The 19,965-nt window shown below is 36.9% G+C and overlaps 2 protein-coding genes across 2 annotated transcripts; both read left to right on the top strand.

The window, feature by feature from the left end:
* The first annotated feature begins 295 nt into the window (after positions 1-295).
* LOC307172878 (cathepsin K-like) lies at positions 296-5,309 on the top strand. The gene is made up of 8 exons (XM_079895586.1): positions 296-630; positions 1,019-1,156; positions 2,247-2,369; positions 2,736-2,888; positions 3,166-3,384; positions 4,131-4,296; positions 4,384-4,492; positions 4,593-5,309. The coding sequence occupies exons 2-8, from the start codon at positions 1,025-1,027 to the stop codon at positions 4,690-4,692; spliced, it is 1,002 nt and encodes a 333-aa protein (XP_079751712.1). The 5' UTR covers positions 296-630; positions 1,019-1,024; the 3' UTR covers positions 4,693-5,309.
* Positions 5,310-7,926: 2,617 nt separating this feature from the next.
* On the top strand, positions 7,927-19,943 carry LOC307172676 (uncharacterized protein). Its single transcript, XM_079895227.1, has 16 exons — positions 7,927-7,999; positions 8,712-8,840; positions 9,134-9,256; positions 9,525-9,677; positions 13,277-13,501; positions 13,800-13,965; positions 14,053-14,155; positions 14,315-14,405; positions 15,934-16,002; positions 16,682-16,807; positions 17,102-17,224; positions 18,095-18,247; positions 18,519-18,749; positions 18,976-19,141; positions 19,274-19,376; positions 19,666-19,943. Exons 2-16 carry the CDS (start codon positions 8,718-8,720, stop codon positions 19,763-19,765), a joined length of 2,055 nt encoding a protein of 684 aa, XP_079751353.1. The 5' UTR covers positions 7,927-7,999; positions 8,712-8,717; the 3' UTR covers positions 19,766-19,943.
* The last annotated feature ends 22 nt before the right edge of the window (positions 19,944-19,965 follow it).

Here is a 19,965-nt window from a genome sequence, read left to right as displayed (position 1 = left end):
TGAACTAAGATGAGAAAATGTGCATTACTTCACCACATCCATACTTTTGCAGGATCCCCAACAGAAATGTAATTGCCTGAAAAGCTGGATGTGACTGCTTCTTTTGTTAGCAGGCCTATGACTAGCCCAGCAGAAGTATAAATGCTAATGAAAATCAATGGCAAAAAGAAAAAAACTGGCGTCAACATATAAGCAATTACCAAAACTTTAGGAAACGCTGCACAAAATTCAATATGTAAAACTTCTTTTTGTGTAAAATTATGGATCTATCTGGCAACTGTAAGGTTTAGTTAATGATTAAGGGATCTCTAAAATATTATCTTGTTGTTAGTGGTGGTGGTGTTAGACACATTTATTTTAATTTCATTCCATTTTAAATCTCCTTTTCACGACCTTGGTAGGATACACTATTCCCAACTTCCCACTTTTCCTAAAACTGTAACTCGACACCTGACATCATCGCTCTTGGCTGGTGTTTTAGCGATTCCAGATGCAGCGTGACTTCTTCCCTTTCCCGCAACAAGAGTAACTTCCTCAAAACTCCAGCACATATAAAGGTCGTCGTCTCGTCGACTAACCAGTTGTGAACCAGCATCTATCTTTTGTTCTGAACTTCTGGAAATCATCCAGGTAACCGTTCCTCATCGTCACTCTGTAGTTTATTTTTCTATCATCTTAAATAGAGTTAACATTGTTAATTTGATTTAACATTCGTAAAATAGGCAAACAATCGAAACATTTTAAGTATGTGCAGCTTTGTTGCTATACTTTCGCTTTCTTTTTGTTCACGAAACTTTTAAAATGAAAACTTTTTAACGCTATTTGTGAATGTAGACAGTAATTTTCTTCATCGGATAGCCTATAACCACTCAACCCTTACTTCTCTAAACTGACCTAAATAGGTTGCAGTGGGTGTTTCGTTTTTGCATGTGGTTTACGGTTAACACGCACGTAAGTTGCACGAGCATGTTATAGTATATAGTGGGTTTACACATCTACTGTATGTCTGTTTTTTCAGGGCACTATGTATACATTTGGTGGAATTCCTATTCTCCTGGTGGTGTGGTGTGGACTAGCTCACACTCTGGACAATCTCTCATTGGATGAAGCATGGGAGAGCTGGAAAATCACCCATAGGAGGGAGTACAATGGCCTGGTGAGTAGCATCCTAAAAAGACTAACAAAAAAAAGTCAAATTCTGTTTCCTCGGGATGATAAAAGAGTTAAAAGTTCCCCTGTAGTCAATAATTGTATCCCTTAAAACTCATCTTTGATCACCAAAATGATATTTAAATGTTTTTCCTTGAAAAAAAAAAACTTCATGCCTTAAAATAGCTTGAATGTAACTGTACACCCTTGCCTCATTTAATATATGAGGTTCTATGAATATGCAAATTAGTCCCGCCTCCACTCACTCACACCAGCTGTTTGTGACGACAGAAACACCAGCGATTTGTCAAACAATTGTCTTTGGTTCAATGCAGTTTTAAGGAGAAAATACTCAGCAATTATTTTGATTTATGCATTTGTACATGGTTTGTGTTAAAGGGGCTATATGCAACTTTTTCCCCAAAATAAACGTAACAATAGCCTTTTTATTTGACCATGTATGACTCAAACATCTCCTGATGAGCATACTGACACCTTGTCAGCTCACAGTGGGTGCACCTATAAGCCTGTATCCTATTTTTCCTATTTTCTGTCGGGTCGGATTTTTCGCGCGCTGTCTGCGGATGTGATGTCAAGCGCGTTCATGTTAAACGTTTCAGATCACTCTGCCACCACCGCTAGTCAGCAAACAAACTTAGTTTCTCAAACAATATATGTATTTGACTGTTCTTACCTCTGTAAACATAATGTTGACTTCTTTGCAGCGGATGACTTGTGAAGTGTGCACGTACGAGAGCGAGCAGAAAGGAAGAGCAGTTCCGTATTTTGGCCACAGGTGTCAGTCGCGAGTTTAAATTTCAGAAAAAAGCATATAGCCCCTTTAAAGCATATTAAAAACACCTCATATTCATATAAACAACATTAAAAGCTTGATTTTCACCACAGGGGGACTTGAATTAGGTTGGTCAGCTAGTTTGTATCGTTTTTGTTTTTATGACTACATTGATTGAAATGTACTGGCTAAGTCCCTTTCTGATGGGGCTTTGTTTTTACACGCTCTACATTAATAATTTTATTTGGTATTACTCATTGTTTGTGTCAAGTATTTACACGTGTATTTCATTCATGGTGGGCAGGATGAAGAGTCTATTCGACGGACGATTTGGGAGAAGAACATGCTGCTTATTGAGGCCCATAACAAAGAGTATGAACTGGGGATTCATACCTATGATCTGGGCATGAACCATTTTGGAGATATGGTAAGAATATCGGTATACTAATATTTGACTGCTGTGAAACATTTAACCCATATATATGTATATATATATATATATATATATATATATATATATATGTGTGTGTGTGTGTGTGTGTGTATATGTGTGTGTGAAACTGCCCAGTTTAAGATTAAGATGTCAAAATTCAACATTGTTTTGCTGTTTTGTTATCTTACTTGCTAAACCTGTTTGCAGATAAGTAAGATTATGACAACAGGAATGTTTCATCAGCAAAATATATATTTTAAAAGCCTGTTTACTTAAACTAGATCTAACTTGTTAACGTTTTTGAGGATTAATCAGGAATTAAAGCGAGATCCTTTTTGTCCAATTCTTATCTCTCTGCAGACATTAGAAGAAGTGGCAGAGAATGTGATGGGACTCCAAATGCCCATGGACCGGGACTCAACAAACACGTTCGTGCCTGGTGACACAATGGGGAAGTTGCCCAAATCAATTGACTACCGTAAACTGGGATACGTCACTTCTGTCAAGAACCAAGTGAGGAAATTACTAAATATTCCAGTAATATTTCTTCATTCTGAGAATCATCATCCTCACATTAACTCCTGGTTGTAAGAAATGTGCTTTCAAACTTTTTTCCACAGAATGAGGGTTATCATTATAATCATCTGTTTAAATTTCAAACCAACTACAGTTATCATTGTACTTGGGCACCATCTAGTGGTTAAAACGATTAAGCTTATAGTTTTAAATCAGTAGAGTTTACTTTAGTCTGCTTCTTAGTAAAGTGCTGTTTTTCTCTTGCTCTCCTCAGGGTTCATGCGGCTCATGCTGGGCCTTTAGCTCTGTTGGGGCCTTGGAAGGTCAGCTGAAGAAGACCAAAGGTCAACTGGTAGACCTCAGTCCTCAGAACCTGGTGGACTGTGTGACTGAAAATGACGGCTGTGGTGGAGGATACATGACAAATGCTTTCAAATACGTCGCAAACAACCAAGGCATTGATTCAGAGGAGGGCTACCCCTATGTTGGAATGGTATTAGTCAGCCTTAAAGACACCATGAAATTAAAATTGACAAATCTTATTTTTTTATGGTATATTGCAGTATTTATTATAAATAATTTATCTGTGCACATCATTCTTTTTTTAAATCCATGTGCTCTCGTAATTTTTTTTTTTAATCAGAATAACTTTCCCTCTTTATGTTTCACGTTTTATGGATATGGATATGAATATTTAATGGATAGTTCAGTTTATGTTTATGAGATTCATAAAATTCAATTAAAATTAAGAATTAAAATTAAATTAAATAATTACAGCTAAATCCATAAAATGATCCAAAGATGGGAAACCCTGAAAAGTTCTATGAAGTGTCTAAAAGAATCCTTTAAGGTTCCGTATAGAACCTTTTGTTCTAAGAATGTAGCGACATATGAAGCAGTGTGTGAACAGTTCACACACTTTTAAACCAAGCAGCTTTCTGTTGGTAACCAACATAACCAACTTGAGCGTAATCTGCATTGGGAATTTTTTTTCCCTCATGCGGAACTTCCAATCGTGTTGATTCCTATTTTAATGACTGTATTTCACCTGCAAAATTTCGCAGAGTCACGGTAAATGTGACCACATCTTTATGCTAACTGACTTAGAAGGCAAATCATTAAGCAATTTTTTTTTTTTTTCAATGATTTATTTAAACTATTGGATTAAGGTCACAGCCAACCAATGATTTACCTGATGACAGTCATAATTTTTTTTCATCTCGCTACTGCCCCCTGCAGGATCAGCAATGTGCCTACAACAGTTCAGCGAGAGCAGCCAGTTGTAAAGGGTATAAAGAGATTCCTCAGGGTAATGAGAGAGCACTGACTGCTGCTGTGGCAAAGGTGGGACCTGTGTCAGTGGGTATAGATGCCATGCAGTCCACCTTCCTTTACTACAAAAGCGGTAATTAACATCTACATCTATATTGTCTGATTTGTGTTCAAATAAAGGTTACTAAGAAGGCTTGACCTTTATTATGTCCATTTCTAGGTGTGTACTATGATCCCAACTGCAACAAGGATGATGTCAACCATGCAGTGCTAGCTGTTGGTTACGGAGTCACACCGAAAGGCAAAAAGTACTGGATTGTGAAGAACAGGTGAGGAAAATCTATTCAAAATAATTTGTTGTTTAAAAATAAATAAATGTGCTTTTAGCGTCTTCTCCTAATCCATCTGTGTTTTTTTCTGCTTCTGAAGTTGGGGTGAAGACTGGGGAAAGAAGGGATATGTCCTGATGGCTCGTAACCGTAACAATGCATGTGGTATTGCCAGCCTTGCCAGTTACCCAGTCATGTGAGAGCTGGAAGCAGGGAGCTCACAAGGGACCGAACTTGTCTGCTGCTGACCAATAATAAAAGGGACTCATTATCACTATCAATGTGCTCCAACATATAATAATGATTGGGAAACAATTCATTTTAATACCACAAGGTTGTGTATTTTTTCTCTTGTGTCTTAGATGTCTTGTTTTTAATCCCATGCAGTCGAAACTGTTTTGTGCAATATTTGAAATTAAAAAGGGAAGTTTTGATATTGTGTTATTCAGTCTGCTATGTTTTTTTTTTCTTTTCTTACTCCCCTGGTGGGATCTGAGATCTCTGTTTTATATTTTGATTATATAAATTACCAAGGGCTTTTTATTACCATATTAAATAAAACTGCTAATTTTGAGTAGGCTACATCATACTTGGGTGAAGGTATCTTACTGTTTACCTCAAAATGATAATTTTCTAATGTAAAATTCTAATGTAAAAAAGGTCACACTACTAACATTTTAATAAATTCAAGTCAATACCACACCTTTCTCTGTACATGAAACATTGTCAATTAAAATTCAGAGAATAAAACATCAGTGCCAACCCCTTTATTTTGTATTCTGAGAACGTTTCTATAAATAAACCATGGTAACCGTAAGACATTCCTGTGTTTATGAAGACTTAACACCGTGTCCTAACTACACGCGACACGCGATAAAAGGTATCTTTTCCATGTTAATCAGAATGTTTCTCCTAACCAGCCGCGACGGCGACACGCGACGATTCTAATTTAGAAACGGTTTCTATTTTTCTGCGACGTCGCGCTGGAACAACAAACACAAAGTGTGGCGATTATAATCTCAGGTAGGCTACTGTTTAAGTGCTTTTTTAATGTTAAAAGCGTGTAATGTGACTTTGAATGTCATTTAGTTCTCCAGCTTTGTAGCTGTAGGCCTAAAAGCAACAATGGATATATTTCACCTCAGATCTTGAAATTAAACAAATGGAAACATGAACGTTAAAACTGTGAACAAACAAGTGTATTATTTGACAAAGATTGTTTTAGTAACTCAGTAGCCTATGCATTTTTTAAAAGGTGTAACATTTGTGTTTTTATGTAGCTACTTATCCATTTTCTTGCGAGTGCCTACTCTCTAGTGCTGTGCACTTGCCGCGAGACTCCGCCCACACGCCACGTTGTGGCGTCTCACAGTCGCGTCGCGTCTAGTGTGGACAGACACACTGCCTGTCGCTGGAATTTTATCGCGTCGCGTGTAGTTAGCACGGTGTTAGTTTTAGTTTTGCTGAGGTGGAAGAGAAAGCATCAGAGGATTTATTTGTGGAAGTCGAAACCAAGAGAAGCCAAGAAAAGAAATCAAAGACAGCACATACAGTAGAATCAAGAGCTAAACTATCCTATGTTTTAACAAAAATGATGACAGTTATGTTTTGTAGTAAGAAATCATATGACCATAACTGAACCACTTCCTCGTCACATGAATGACCCAGCTTTCCCCTTTTGTGTTCACATTTAGGCTAGTAATTTTAACTTAAAATCTTTGAACTTTGACTATTTAAAAACTCAACCTGAAAACAAAGAATACAACATCAGAACTTCAGTAATAGCCTACATTCATAATCTACATAATACATAGTAATACATGCCACTATTAGTGCTAATAATATTTGAAAAATATTTAATATTTAACTTATTTAATATTTGCTAAAAGTGAATCAGTCACATTTAAGTTCAGTTTGTCTATAGATACAATTTTACCACATTTTCAAGTGTCAGGCCTCTGTATGATTCTTAGCTCGAGGGCTCTGTCTGTCAGAGGCATTAATGGATATTTTTTCATTTAATTATTGATTTCAGGAAGTTTTGCATGGCATGAAATTAAAAAGGGTGAATGCACACCACAATTCTGCAAACTAAGCCTATAGCTTACTTTCTGGATGACTGAAATCTTCAGTCATTATTGTTCAGAGAAAATTTCACAATGTTCCATAAAGCTTTTGTTCTAAAATATAACCACAGACCACAGATAAATGTGACCTTTGCTGATAAATGTTCTGAAAACACCATAACAATATACTAAATTATCTTTTCTGAGAGACAAATACTAATTATCTCTCAGCTTGGATTGTAAGTTCAATTAATGTTAAAGCACCCCTTAGCAACACACATTTAATCATTTTAAATGTGATTATTTTCATTCCATCGAAATCAGCACCAGTTCAGCACAAATATTTGTTGAATCATGATGACGACTCATTTTGTAAGTGATCAGCAAATGCATCATGAAAGGAAAAAAAATAGGTCTCATTGTTCCTGTACCTATAGTGGTTATGTGAAAGCATGTTCTTCTAGAACCCAATAGACATTCTCTGAAACAAGCCAAACAGGTGTTTATGGCATGCTTGTGTGCTCAAATGATGGTGTTTTTAACCACATGATTTCCTCTGGCTGTCTTCCTGTTTCCAGTGTACTTTCATATATCATGTAATACATGCTAATTATGGCTTTAGGCCTCAACTACCACGTTGTTATCAAGTGTTCTATATCTTGTCTGAAACAAAAATAGCTACTGTGCATCAAGTGAAGGCACTCGAGTAGACCTATCTTCTTCCGGTGTTTAATACTAATTTCGCTAGATGGCGACACAAACACGACATGAGAAACTAGAATAAAAACCTTCTTGTCTTTAGAACCTGAAGTGAGCTGCCTACCTAGACAACATTTTGATACCGACGGCGACGTGTAGTCTATTTCTTCTACTCAACGTAGATTACATCTATCTAAGCAGCTCAGCTGTAAACTGCTGGTATTTCCTTAACAGTTTCAGAGTAAAAGATGTTCGCTGTTGGAAAACCCCTATCAAACTATAATCAAATAAAGCACATCGGACACATTTTTAGGTTAGCCTACTGCATAAGACACCATTAATCTATATCTAATTAGTTTAATATTTATTAAAAGTATGTTTATTTTATATTTTATATAATTCATTTAAATAAGGATTAAAAAATATTTATTACAATTAATAAATTTAACAAAAATATTTTTTAAAATGAATAGTTGTTTTAACTTTAAGTATACGTTGAATTAATCCAACGTTCGCGATTATGTTTATTTATTAATAATTTTTTTACCCATTAAATTATCTTTTTTTCTCTACATGTAACATCTAACATGTAACAGGGCAGCAAAAAACACAACTGTGCCAAAATGACAATAAGCATAGATTAGCACGTGATGGACCAAAATAAAAGCAAAGGAACCAGGAAATTACAGACGCTCATCGACTCGTCGACAAACGACAAGAAGTGTAGCTTAACGAGATTGTAGGCTACAGGTGAGACGATTTCATTTCTTGTTCACTTTCACGTCGTATCTTTTTGATAAAAGTCGTACCCTATAGTGTTTGTAGCATTTTTGGTTTCTCTCAAAATGTTTCTCTTTCGGTTTTAATCAAGGTGGTGACTGTGGTTTTATGGGCGCTTTTCCGCAAATATTTGAAATGTTGTCTGTGTTTTATTGGTCGTCTGTAGTAACTGCGTTTAAAGGTAAAACGCTAAAAAAAAAAAGCCTGATTAAATTAGATTTAAATATGTTGTTGAATGAAGGATCAGCTGAAGTCGATCAAACCCCCATCTTAGTTTAATTTCCGTTTCTTCCTCAAACATTCTTCCTGGTACTGTGTTCTCTTACTCCCCTTATGTGGTTAACTTGTAAAATTGCCTTTTTTGCCTCTCTAATCTAACTGGTTAAACGTTTTTTAGTATTATTTGCCATTGATTTTTCTTTAACTTTGGTCCACTTCTGTTACTTCATTTGTTTCCTGCCGTCCTAAAATCAGGATGACAGCATTTCTCTTGGATATGAACATTTAAAACAAATAAACAAGACTTTCAGAAGTCTGCTTCACTGAACTGATCACTTCTGACTGTGGTTGAACATTTAGGTCATGTGTCAACATAATTCAATGAGAGTATTAACAGAAAAAATATTGATGTTTTAATGCATGCCAGTAACTTTCATGGACCGTTTTGCTCTTGTCAGGCCATGATGTTCGGGAGCTTGCTGTTTGCCGTGTGTTGTAGCGCAGCACTGGCCCATTTCAACTCAAATCTAGACCAGCACTGGGAGTTGTGGAAGAAGACGCATGACAAGTTTTACTCCACCGAGGTGAGAACATGAGTTTCATAAGCATCCATCTGATGATCCCACAGCTGATCTTTCATTTACAATATACTTTACAGCTTCATTTTCATAATGGTTACCCGGGGTGTTCTTGTGAGAATAATCATTTCACGATTAGCTTAAAATGATGGAGATGGTATCCATACATTTATGTAAATATATTGAAATATTAATGATTTTAAAATGGAAATATTAACAAAGGATATTTGTAATAAATGCAGTGACGGTAGTCTCATACAAACGTATCACACGTGTGATCCCTGTAATATGTGTTGCAGGTCGAGGAACTGGGCAGGAGGGAGTTGTGGGAGAAAAACCTTGAAATTATCACCCTTCATAACCTGGAGGCCTCCATGGGCATGCATTCATATGACCTGGCCATGAACCACATGGGTGACATGGTGTGTGTGTGTGTGTGTGTGTGTGTGTGTGTGTGTGAGAGCAAGAGAGAGAGAGAGAAAGCGTGCGCACATCTAACAGTTTTCACAAGAGAAAAAAAATCTCTCCTGGCATGTGATACTGCTTAATTTATCTAGCATGAAGCTAATGAGAGATTTAAGATTTGTTCACAGATCAACTTTATTTCTTCTGTTTTCCTTACTCGATTGTACAGCTATAGTGTAACTTCTTCCTGTTCAAATATTTCTATTTTGTGTCATTGATTCACAGACAACAGAGGAGATCCTCCAAACATTAGCCACGACTCGTGTCCCTCCTGGCTTTAAGAGGCAAACGGCAGAATTCGTGGGCTCTTCTGGGGCTCCTATCCCAGACTCTCTTGACTGGAGAGAGAAGGGATATGTCTCCAGTGTGAAAATGCAGGTATTAATGTACTAGATATTTGATTGTATGATCTCTGCTCAATTTGCTTTGCTTCGTTTTGCTATTCATTTATATAAATTTATTATGTAGCATGAAGACAGTTTATATAGCTTCTGGACTGACTACATTTTTATGTTTGCCAAAGGAAAATAGGGTTGGGTATCCAATACCGGTGCCAAATCAATACTTTTAAAACTTTACCGGTGCTTGAACCATACTTTAAAGTTGGCGTATTATGCTATTTTAAAGTTTCCTAATGTTGTTTTGGAGTCTTGCATGGTTTACATGCATCAAAGGTCAAAAAAGTGTTTCATTTTCTCATAATATACATTTGCACATCACCACATTTTCAATGATTCTCAAACGACTCGTCAGATGAATCAATCTCTCTTGCTACTCTGCTCTGATTGGCTAGACGGCTCAGTCTGTTGTGATTGGTTTACCGCATACAGCGCATGTCAAACAAAAATGCCCATTGCCATAACGTCAGCCCTGCATGTCCTAAGGCTTCCTACACCGTAAACTAAACACAGTAACAAACAGTAACAAACAATGACGTCGATTTGACCATATCAATCCGAGCGCGAGTGCGATGATGAAACATTGGAAGAACTAGTTATTCAACCCGAACCTCCATCGCAAGGACGACTCGAGCAGGACGTTTCTCAGTGATGCACTACTCAGTTTGAGGTACATTATGAGATGTTGCAAATGCAATTCCTCACCATCAGCATTAACAAATGAATGTCCACCAACAAACTGATTATTTTACTTGTGCCAATTTCTTTACTGAGTATTTTTCTAATATATTGTGGTGAACACGCGGAAACTGTATCAATAACAGTGCAAGTATGCAATACATTTGCCGAGCTCCAGCATGAATGACTGATGTAACATAAATGTTGATAAAACAAATCTTGCTCCATGCTTAATCTTTCCTCAAATTAGTGAGAATGACAGACAATCTGCATTAATAGACACAGTTTTAGGTAATAGTGGCCCACAACTGATTAGCAGAAGCATTTCAGTTAAGACAGTAATAATGTGAGTTAACCAGTTAGCAGGAGACCTACACAGTATAAAACCCAAAACTATGTATTTTGAACACCATCTTTCAAGAGCAAACGGTTTGCAAATTCTACATTGAACTCTGAGATTTGAGAAGCAGTCATCAGTAAAATAAAGGGAACACAGCAAAAGTTTAGGATTATGATCATACCTGTCAACACTCCCGTTTTCCCCGGGAGTATTTCACACCCATCTCGCGCCCCCCTCCCGTTTTGTTATTTCTCCCGTGAAACTCCCATTATTTGTATGGCCCAAACGTCATTATATGAAGAATAATCACATCAATATATTATTACAAGGTTGTCCAGTTGCCAGATCTTGTATGAAACCCATCCTACTCGCGCAATCAACACATCATACAAATTTCAAGCCATTTGTGAGCTCAACCTGGCAACCTACAACCCAGTTGTGCCGTCGATATCTGCGCAGGTAGTCGACGCGGGAAGTTGAATAAGTCTCTCCGTTACTGGTAGAAATGGGAAAAGACTCCGTGATAAGTAAATATTTAACGCAATTAACGCAGCATCCATTTTTTTCTGTCATCCTTTGGCTGCATGGCGTTGCATTATATGATGCGCTTTTATTCTTGCTAATGCTTTTAAACCATTCAAGCCATATCTTAGGCTACTTGTTATTTTATAAAACTTTAAAAGCGGAAAGCGCATCACTCATTCCTGGGAATACATTTGACATCGCAGTCTGACCTTGACGGAAATAAATATCCTTCGCCAAAAGTACCAGCGAAAAAGTCTCAGCTGTGCTCCGATTTGTAAACTGTACAGTTGCTTTGGTTTTTCAATCCGTACCTGTTTCGCCCCGTGGCTCAAAAGGGACACAACAAAAATAGGGACACACGAGAAAGCCAAAACAGAATGCAAAATTTATTAACAAAATAGAACTATACTGAAAAAAAACCCAAAAAACTACGTACAACGGTAACAGTGAACAAATTCATAATCCGTGCACGCTTTCGCAATCGTTGTTGTGTAAATCGTCTTTTCGCAATAGTTGTTTGTAATATTCAGTTCCTGTGAAAAATTGTGAAATACTGTTCAAATAGGTGAAGTTACACAACAATATGCTGATTGATTACATAACAATATTTAGATGTAATATTCAGTTCCAGTGAAAATCTGTTCCAGTTAATGGAGTATACACAGGTGATGTGTAATATTCAGTACAAGTAAACAGTTTTCTGGAACAGTTTCTTACAGTAACTGAATATTACACATCACCTGTTCAGTTTTGAAAACTGTAGCCTACTCACAGATTTGTGGCCAATACCTTATTTTAGAAATCTGTTTTTCTATATATTGATTTGTTGTGTATTGTTAACTGAATTTTTCTATGATTTGGCGATGGGGCGTGTAATGTATAGATGACATGAAACTGCATGTGGTTGAACTGAAACCCCCCCCAGGCCTCCCGTATTTTGGTACCCAAATGTTGACGGGTATGATTATACTGCTGTGGAATCGTGGTAAAGATGAATTTTAACCACCGATTCTTCACATGTTAGTTCTTGGGCAGTGAAAAAAAAAAAAAAACTGGCTTTACCTTCACATTATAGAGCACAGCGTATTCTCGACATGATGCTATCCAGTATCCACAGGAATCAGCTGCTGGTTTGAGGTTCAAGTTTTCCCTGGTGTCTATATATGCAATATGCTAATGTTTCGTCTCGCTGTCACAACGAAACGGCTTATAACTCGTTTGAAAAAATTATTAATTTCATTGACTCAGAGTCGACTCTTACTTTTGAAAGACAATAACTTTATATACGGTGCACTTTCAGATTTAAAACTTTGCAGGATGTTTTCATTCACTTAGAGCTATGTAACACACTACATGAAAGGTAATTTTCAAAAATCCATAATAGGGGCCCTTTAAAAAATATAAAAGAGCCTTAAAACTATGGTGAATGACATTAAAGAATGGCTTTTTATAGGAAAAAAAAATAGAATAAAAGATTCTTAAAATTGAACAATATATAAAAATGATTTTTTTAGGATTAACTAGCTATCACATGCGGTGATGATGCTTCTTGTGTCCGTTTTGGAGAACCAGAGGGCAAATATTTCAATCGACCACTCTGGCATTTAAGTGGCACCAAATATTCGTTTTTGATTCGGCCCGATTACATACCGGTTACATACTTACCGGTTCCATGTTGGCACCGGGTTTCGGTACACAACCCTGGGAAAATGACTGAGACATTGATTGTGGTTTAGCTATTGCTCTCATGATGTCAAATGAATTGGCCCCATTCTCTGTCAGAGAACTGTCACATACATTCTAAAAAAAAAAAAGAGTTTCACTTCCTTTGTTTTTCTTATTGTCCTGCCAGTGTCTGAGGGAATTTTATTTCCCCTTTTTTTGTAACTTCCTCCTACAATGAGTTGGAAATTCAAAAATCAGCAACCAACAACCGCATTGTCAGAACGATGGTTATGCTGCCTCATAAGCCTTTGTAATCCAAAAGTTTGTTTCCTGTTTTAGTAGTTTTATCATGCTTTTCTCTCTGCTGTCAGGGTGCATGTGGCTCTTGTTGGGCGTTCAGCTCTGTTGGGGCTCTTGAAGGTCAGCTGATGAAGACCACAGGGAAGCTGGTCGACCTCAGTCCTCAGAACCTGGTGGACTGTTCCTCCAAATATGGGAACAAGGGCTGCAGTGGCGGATTTATGAGTGCTGCTTTCCAGTACGTCATTGATAATGGCGGAATAGACTCTGATTCATCTTACCCATATGAAGCAGTGGTAAGTTGTTTGTGTGGGTCCAAGTGAAGAAGAAACATTTACATCTAATAATTAAATTGTCATCAAATAATTACACTTAAAGAAACTTTAAGCACACAAATATTTGGTTGCATATTTGAATTGACAGGGCCTGTTACCGCAGATTCTGATCCATACATTTATAGACCGGTCTCTACATTGCTGGATTTACATTTGTCAGAGTTTGATGGAGCATGTGTTTTAAAAAAAATCTGCAATATTGTAATGCATTGTCATTATAGGTCTAATGTGTAATGTAATAAATAAATGTGTCCTACAGCAAAGGCAGTGCAGATACAATCCATCCCAGCATGCAGCAAACTGCACCAAGTACTATTTCGTCCGTCAGGGAGATGAAGAAGCCTTGAAGGAGGCTTTGGCCAGTGTCGGACCTATTTCAGTGGCCATTGATGCCACCCGTCCTCAGTTTATACTGTACCGCAGTGGTAATTACTTCTTTCTCTTTACCTTTAAAACAGATATAATTCTTGTTGTTAGGGCTGTGAGTGACGTTATCTCGCATCTGTCCACAGGAGTTTACAATGACCCAACCTGTACCAAAAAAGTAAACCATGCAGTGCTGGCTGTGGGATACGGTTCGATTGCTGGGAAGGACTATTGGCTGGTCAAAAACAGGTACAATCAGAATCATTGTGAAGTTTTGTGATCATAAATGGTCTGGTTCTGGAAATGTACCCACTCATGGTAGAGACATTTTTGTAAAGGCAGACAGTCTCTGTCAAAACATTGAAATTATTAAATGCAGATATTGATTGTTTTCTTTTGCTTTAACAGTTGGGGTACCACATTTGGAGATGGTGGCTACATCCGTATAGCCAGAAACCAGAACAACATGTGTGGCATCGCCTCATACGCCTGCTTCCCGGTTGTCTAACTGAAACCTTGTTGAAATGTGTGAACGTATCAAAATAAGATATTTACTGTTTTATAATCTAATTTCTTGGATGTAATTGTATGTTTTTTCTCCATTTGTCTTTTTCTTTTTTTAAATATACAAATGTATTTTATCTCTTATAAAATAAATATTGAATTTTTAATGTGTTTTGTTGGTCAGTGGAACATCACAACAGTTTCATATGAGGTATTAAAGGGTTTCTCTGAAACTCCACGCAGAAAAAAGCTTAATGGAAATATTTGAAAGTAAGATATAATAAGATAAATATTATTAAAAAAACAATTCTATATACTCATGTCAGTCCACAGAAAGATAAACTTGTCTGTAAAAATGTGATTTGGGCCAATTAATTTAATGGAAAACCATGTGGCATAGAAGGATTCAACTCTTAGCTGAAGAGTCCAATGTGTGACCTCAAGTCGTCCCATAAATTGCTTCACAAACAAGAAACAAATCTAGGGTGTGGCTTGAATTTGTTCATTTGGACTTGACTGGATCATTGTGGTTTGCTATTGCTGTTACCTCATAAGTGACAGGTAGCCGCACTCTTGCACCAGTAAATGTGTCATCGGTGAAGAGATGAGATGTCTCTGCAAGAGGGAGGGGATGTTGTTTTGATTAAAGGTTATGAGGGTCCACATGAATAATAAAAAAAGATGAGCACAGATAAATCATTGATAAATACTTCAATATTGCATAAACTAAATTTGTCCATTTTGAATTCATGGTGACTTTAATGAGACGTGGGTAAGTTGCGCACTTTGATTCAGAGATGTATTGCTAGTAATTGTGTAAAAAGCCCAAGTCATAAATTAAAGTGTGCAACTTACCCATTAGCATACCTCAAAGTCACCATGAAATCAAAATGGATAATTGTTTTACTGTATATAAGTATTTGTTTGGAATATGTTTTGATTTGATTTGTTGATGCTAATACTGAGTTCACCACTAGATGGGGGTATTTCACCTATATTTAATTTGCTTGTGGCTGTTCACACCACCTCAAAAAGGATAAAAACTGTCCGTGTATGTAATGTATATTGTTTTAATAGCGATGTTATTAGTTTAAATCACTAATTGATGTGCCATTTCCGATGTTATTCAGAAACAAATATGCAAGACCATTTATCTATCAATTTATAAAAAATGCCTTTATGATTAAATGGCCGAAGTCAAAAGATTTAAAGAAAAGCTTGACTTTACTAGACATCAGTTAATGAGATTTTAGATTAGTTAAAAAACTCTTTTCAAACTACATTTTCATTTGGCTAATCTCAACTATTAATAAGTGGATCTCAAGATGCCAAAAATGTAGCCTAGATGGTTTTCCGGGGAGAGAGCGAGTTCTGCTAGCCTGGTGATCCAACAACAATAATTTATTCCTTTTAATTAAATAGTTTTTTTTACTCATGTAACAGGGCTAAGCAAAAATTAAGACTGTGCCATATGACTATGGGCAGAGAATAGCACGTGATGGAACAAAATAAAAGTAAAGTAACCAGGAACTCCGATTCATTATCACTTCCTCTACAGACGACAAAGAAGTGCAGTTAACGACAGTGCACAGGTGAGACGAGACACATTTGAGTTTATTTCTTGTTCACTCTCGTGTATCGTTTTAATATGTATGTATATTTTTTTGTATCATGTATCTTCTTTTCTGATATTTTTTCTCAAAAGGTTTCTCTTTCAGTTTTGAGGTATTGACTGGTTTTATAAGAGAGTTAAAACGACGTTGTATGGATTTGATTCATTTATAGAAAAATCAGGATGATTTGTGTTTCAATCTATAGATATGTATATATATTTATATAAATATGTTCAGTATTATATAATTATAAGTATTTATATAAATATATACTACTGTTCAATAGATTGGGGTTGGTAAGATTTGTTAATGTTTTTGAAATAAAACTGTTATGATCACCAATACTGAATAAAAAAAAAATACTGAAAAATAGTAATATTGTGAAATATTATTACAATTTAATGTAACTTTTTTTCTATTGTAATATGTGTTAAAATGTAATTTATTTCTGTGATGCAAAGCGGGATTTTTTTTTAGCAGTCATTACTCAACTCCAGTCTTCAGTGTCACATGATTCAGTTCATGTTTCAGAAGTCTCCTTCTTGAAATAATCTCTTCATACTGTGGTTGATGTGTAAACATATACAGTATTAACAGAAAAAATATTGATGTTTTAATGCATGCCAGTAACTTTCATGGACCATTTTGCTCTTGTCAGGCCATGATGTTCGGGAGCTTGCTGTTTGCCGTGTGTTGTAGCGCAGCACTGGCCCATTTCAACTCAAATCTAGACCAGCACTGGGAGTTGTGGAAGAAGACGCATGACAAGTTTTACTCCACCGAGGTGAGAACATGAGTTTCATAAGCATCCATCTGATGATCCCACAGCTGATCTTTTACCCACTGCTAGAATCATAATTTGTTTATCACATGTTCAGTGAGGAAAACAAACTCTTCCTTGATACTCATCAAACTGGTAAAGCTGGTTTCATGGGCTTTTTTGATAGATCATTTATTTGTGTGATTATAATGTGAGACTCATATAAATAGTTAATAAATAGTTACAATTAGTTTGATGTCAATAGTTTCATATATTGTTGCATTCAATTGTTGAATAGTCTTTTGTTCATATTGGCAGGTCGAGGAACTGGGCAGGAGGGAGTTGTGGGAGAAAAACCTTGAAATTATCACCCTTCATAACCTGGAGGCCTCCATGGGCATGCATTCATATGACCTGGCCATGAACCACATGGGTGACATGGTGAGAACACGAGTCCAATTAACCTTTTTGCCTTGTCTTTTTGTTCATGATTTTTGTCAGACAAAAATCTCCTGGCATGCAATACTTTTTTATTTCCTTGTTTATATTTTTAGCATGAAACTACTGTGAGCATTGTTTATAAAATGAGGGAACAATATACGTCATCCGAATACAATGATTAATTGTGTTTTTTGCAGTTAATTTTTTTCTTCTTCATTTATTTTGTTTTACTTACAATAATTTCTAGATTTAATTTGCATTAGTATCTAGAATGTATACAGCTATAAAGATAAGCATAATAATAATAATTTGTGACATTTATATAGCGCTTTTCTGGGTACTCAAAGATTTTTACATATAGAAGGGGGGAATGTCTAGCATCCACCTGGATGATGCGATGGCAGTCATAGTGCGCCAGATATATATGGGGATGATTAGGAGGCCATGATGATGGACAGAGGCCAATGGGCAAATTTGTCCAGGATGCCGAGGTTACACCCCTACTCTTTTTCAAAGCACATCCTGGGATTTTTTATGACCACAGAGTCAGGGCCTCGGTTTAACATCTCATCTGAAGGATTGTGATTCTGACATTATAGTGTCCCCATCTCTATACTGGGGCATTAGGACCCACACAGACCATAGGGTGAGCACCCCCTGCTGGCCACACTAACACCTCTTCCATCAGCAACCTAGTTTTCCTGGAGGTCTCCCATCCAGGTACTAACCAGGCTCAACCCTGCTTAGCTTCAGTGGGCAACCAGTCTTGTGCTACTGGGTGATAGCTGCATAGGCTATATGTTCTGCAAAGCAAGCAACAAATTCATCATCTAAAACTCACATTTCTCTGTTTGTCATGTTGAATCACAGACAAAGGAGGAGATCCTGCAAACATTAGCCACGGCTCGTGTTCCTCCTGGCTTTAAGAGGCAAACGGCAGAATTCGTGGGCTCTTCTGGGGCTCCTATCCCAGACTCTCTGGACTGGAGAGAGAAGGGATATGTCTCCAGTGTGAAGACACAGGTATTATACCGTACATTTTGAGAGAATACAATCTGATATTTGGTCATTTAGATTTGTGTCTGCATAGCTTTTTTATTTGGTTGGACAGCTATTTGTGTTTCTTTTGATAGACAAGAGACAAAAGCAATATTAAAAATGTCAAGTTTAACATTGTAGTATTTCCCATAAATCCAACCTAAAATGCATTATATGTAGCATGGAGGCAAACTATTTCTCAGATCATGTGTTTCCTGTTTTAGTAGTTTTATCATGCTTTTCTCTCTGTTGTCAGGGTGCATGTGGTGCTTGTTGGGCGTTCAGCTCTGTTGGGGCTCTTGAAGGTCAGCTGATGAAGACCACAGGGAAGCTGGTCGACCTCAGTCCTCAGAACCTGGTGGACTGTTCCTCGACCTCCAAATATGGAAACATGGGCTGCAATGGTGGTTATAAGGACCAGGCCTTCCAGTACGTCATTGATAATGGCGGAATAGACTCAGATTCATCTTACCCATATGAAGCAGTGGTAAGTTGTTTGTGTGGGTCCAAGTGAAGAAAAAACAAGTGATAATTACAGAAGAAAGAATATGAAAAAACAATCCATATTAGAAGTGACAATAACTGTTACTGCAAAATTTTAGCTATACATGTCAGGTCACAATACATCACTGGATTTGTCAGTGTTTGGCACATTAAAAGCTGCAATACATTATCATTATGAGTATAATCTAATAAATAAATATGTCCTACAGCAAGGGCAGTGCAGATACAATCCATCCCAGCGTGCAGCAAACTGCACCAAGTACTATTACGTCCGTCAGGGAGATGAAGAGGCCTTGAAGGAGGCTTTGGCCAGTGTCGGACCTATTTCAGTGGCCATTGATGCCACCCACCCTAAGTTTATACTGTATCACAGTGGTGAGTATTTCTTTCCTACACATTTCAGTCATAACAATTACTGGATTAGGTTTTTAAGTTGGAAATTGAAGGTCGAAATTATTTTTATTTTTATTGGAAACTATTATGATATTATCTCATATCTCTCCACAGGAGTTTACAATGATCCATCCTGCACCCACAATACAAACCATGCAGTGCTGGCTGTGGGATACGGTGCAGTTGCAGGGCAGGACTTTTGGCTGGTCAAAAACAGGTGCAGTACAATCAGAATGATTGTGAAATTTTGTTGGCATAACCTGACTGGTTCTTTTGTGTGTGTGTGTGTGTGTGTGTGTGTGGGGGGGGGTGCTTTAACTGAAAGCAACTTGCACTGACATATCTTAAAATATGTCAGAGCCATTGTTTTGTCTCAAGATGCACACCAGTCATGTTATTTTCTAAGACATGTTTATAAAAATCTACTTAAATGTCTTAATCTAGGCCCTGTCTGTGAAACCAGGCGAATAAATGCAGATGCTGATTGTTTTCTTTTGCTTTAACAGTTGGGGTACCACATTTGGAGAAGGTGGCTACATCCGTATGGCCAGAAACCAGAACAACATGTGTGGCATCGCCTCATACGCCTGCTTCCCGGTTATGTAAATGAAACCCTGTTGAAATATATGAATATATCAAAACAAGAAATGTACATTTTTATAATCTACTTTCTTAACAGTAAATTTGGTCTGTTTTTTTTTTTTGTATTTACATTTTCTTTTAAACAAAATCCCAAATGTATCTTATGAGTATCTTACAAAATAAATATTGAATTTTAAATGTTTTCTTTGGCTATTTCTGAAGCT

This window comes from Squalius cephalus (assembly GCF_949319135.1).
Source record: "Squalius cephalus genome assembly, chromosome: 15".
Taxonomy (NCBI): Eukaryota; Metazoa; Chordata; class Actinopteri; order Cypriniformes; family Leuciscidae; genus Squalius; species Squalius cephalus.
The sequence above is the reverse complement of the archived record's forward strand: the minus strand, read 5'-3'. Positions and strand labels throughout refer to the sequence as shown.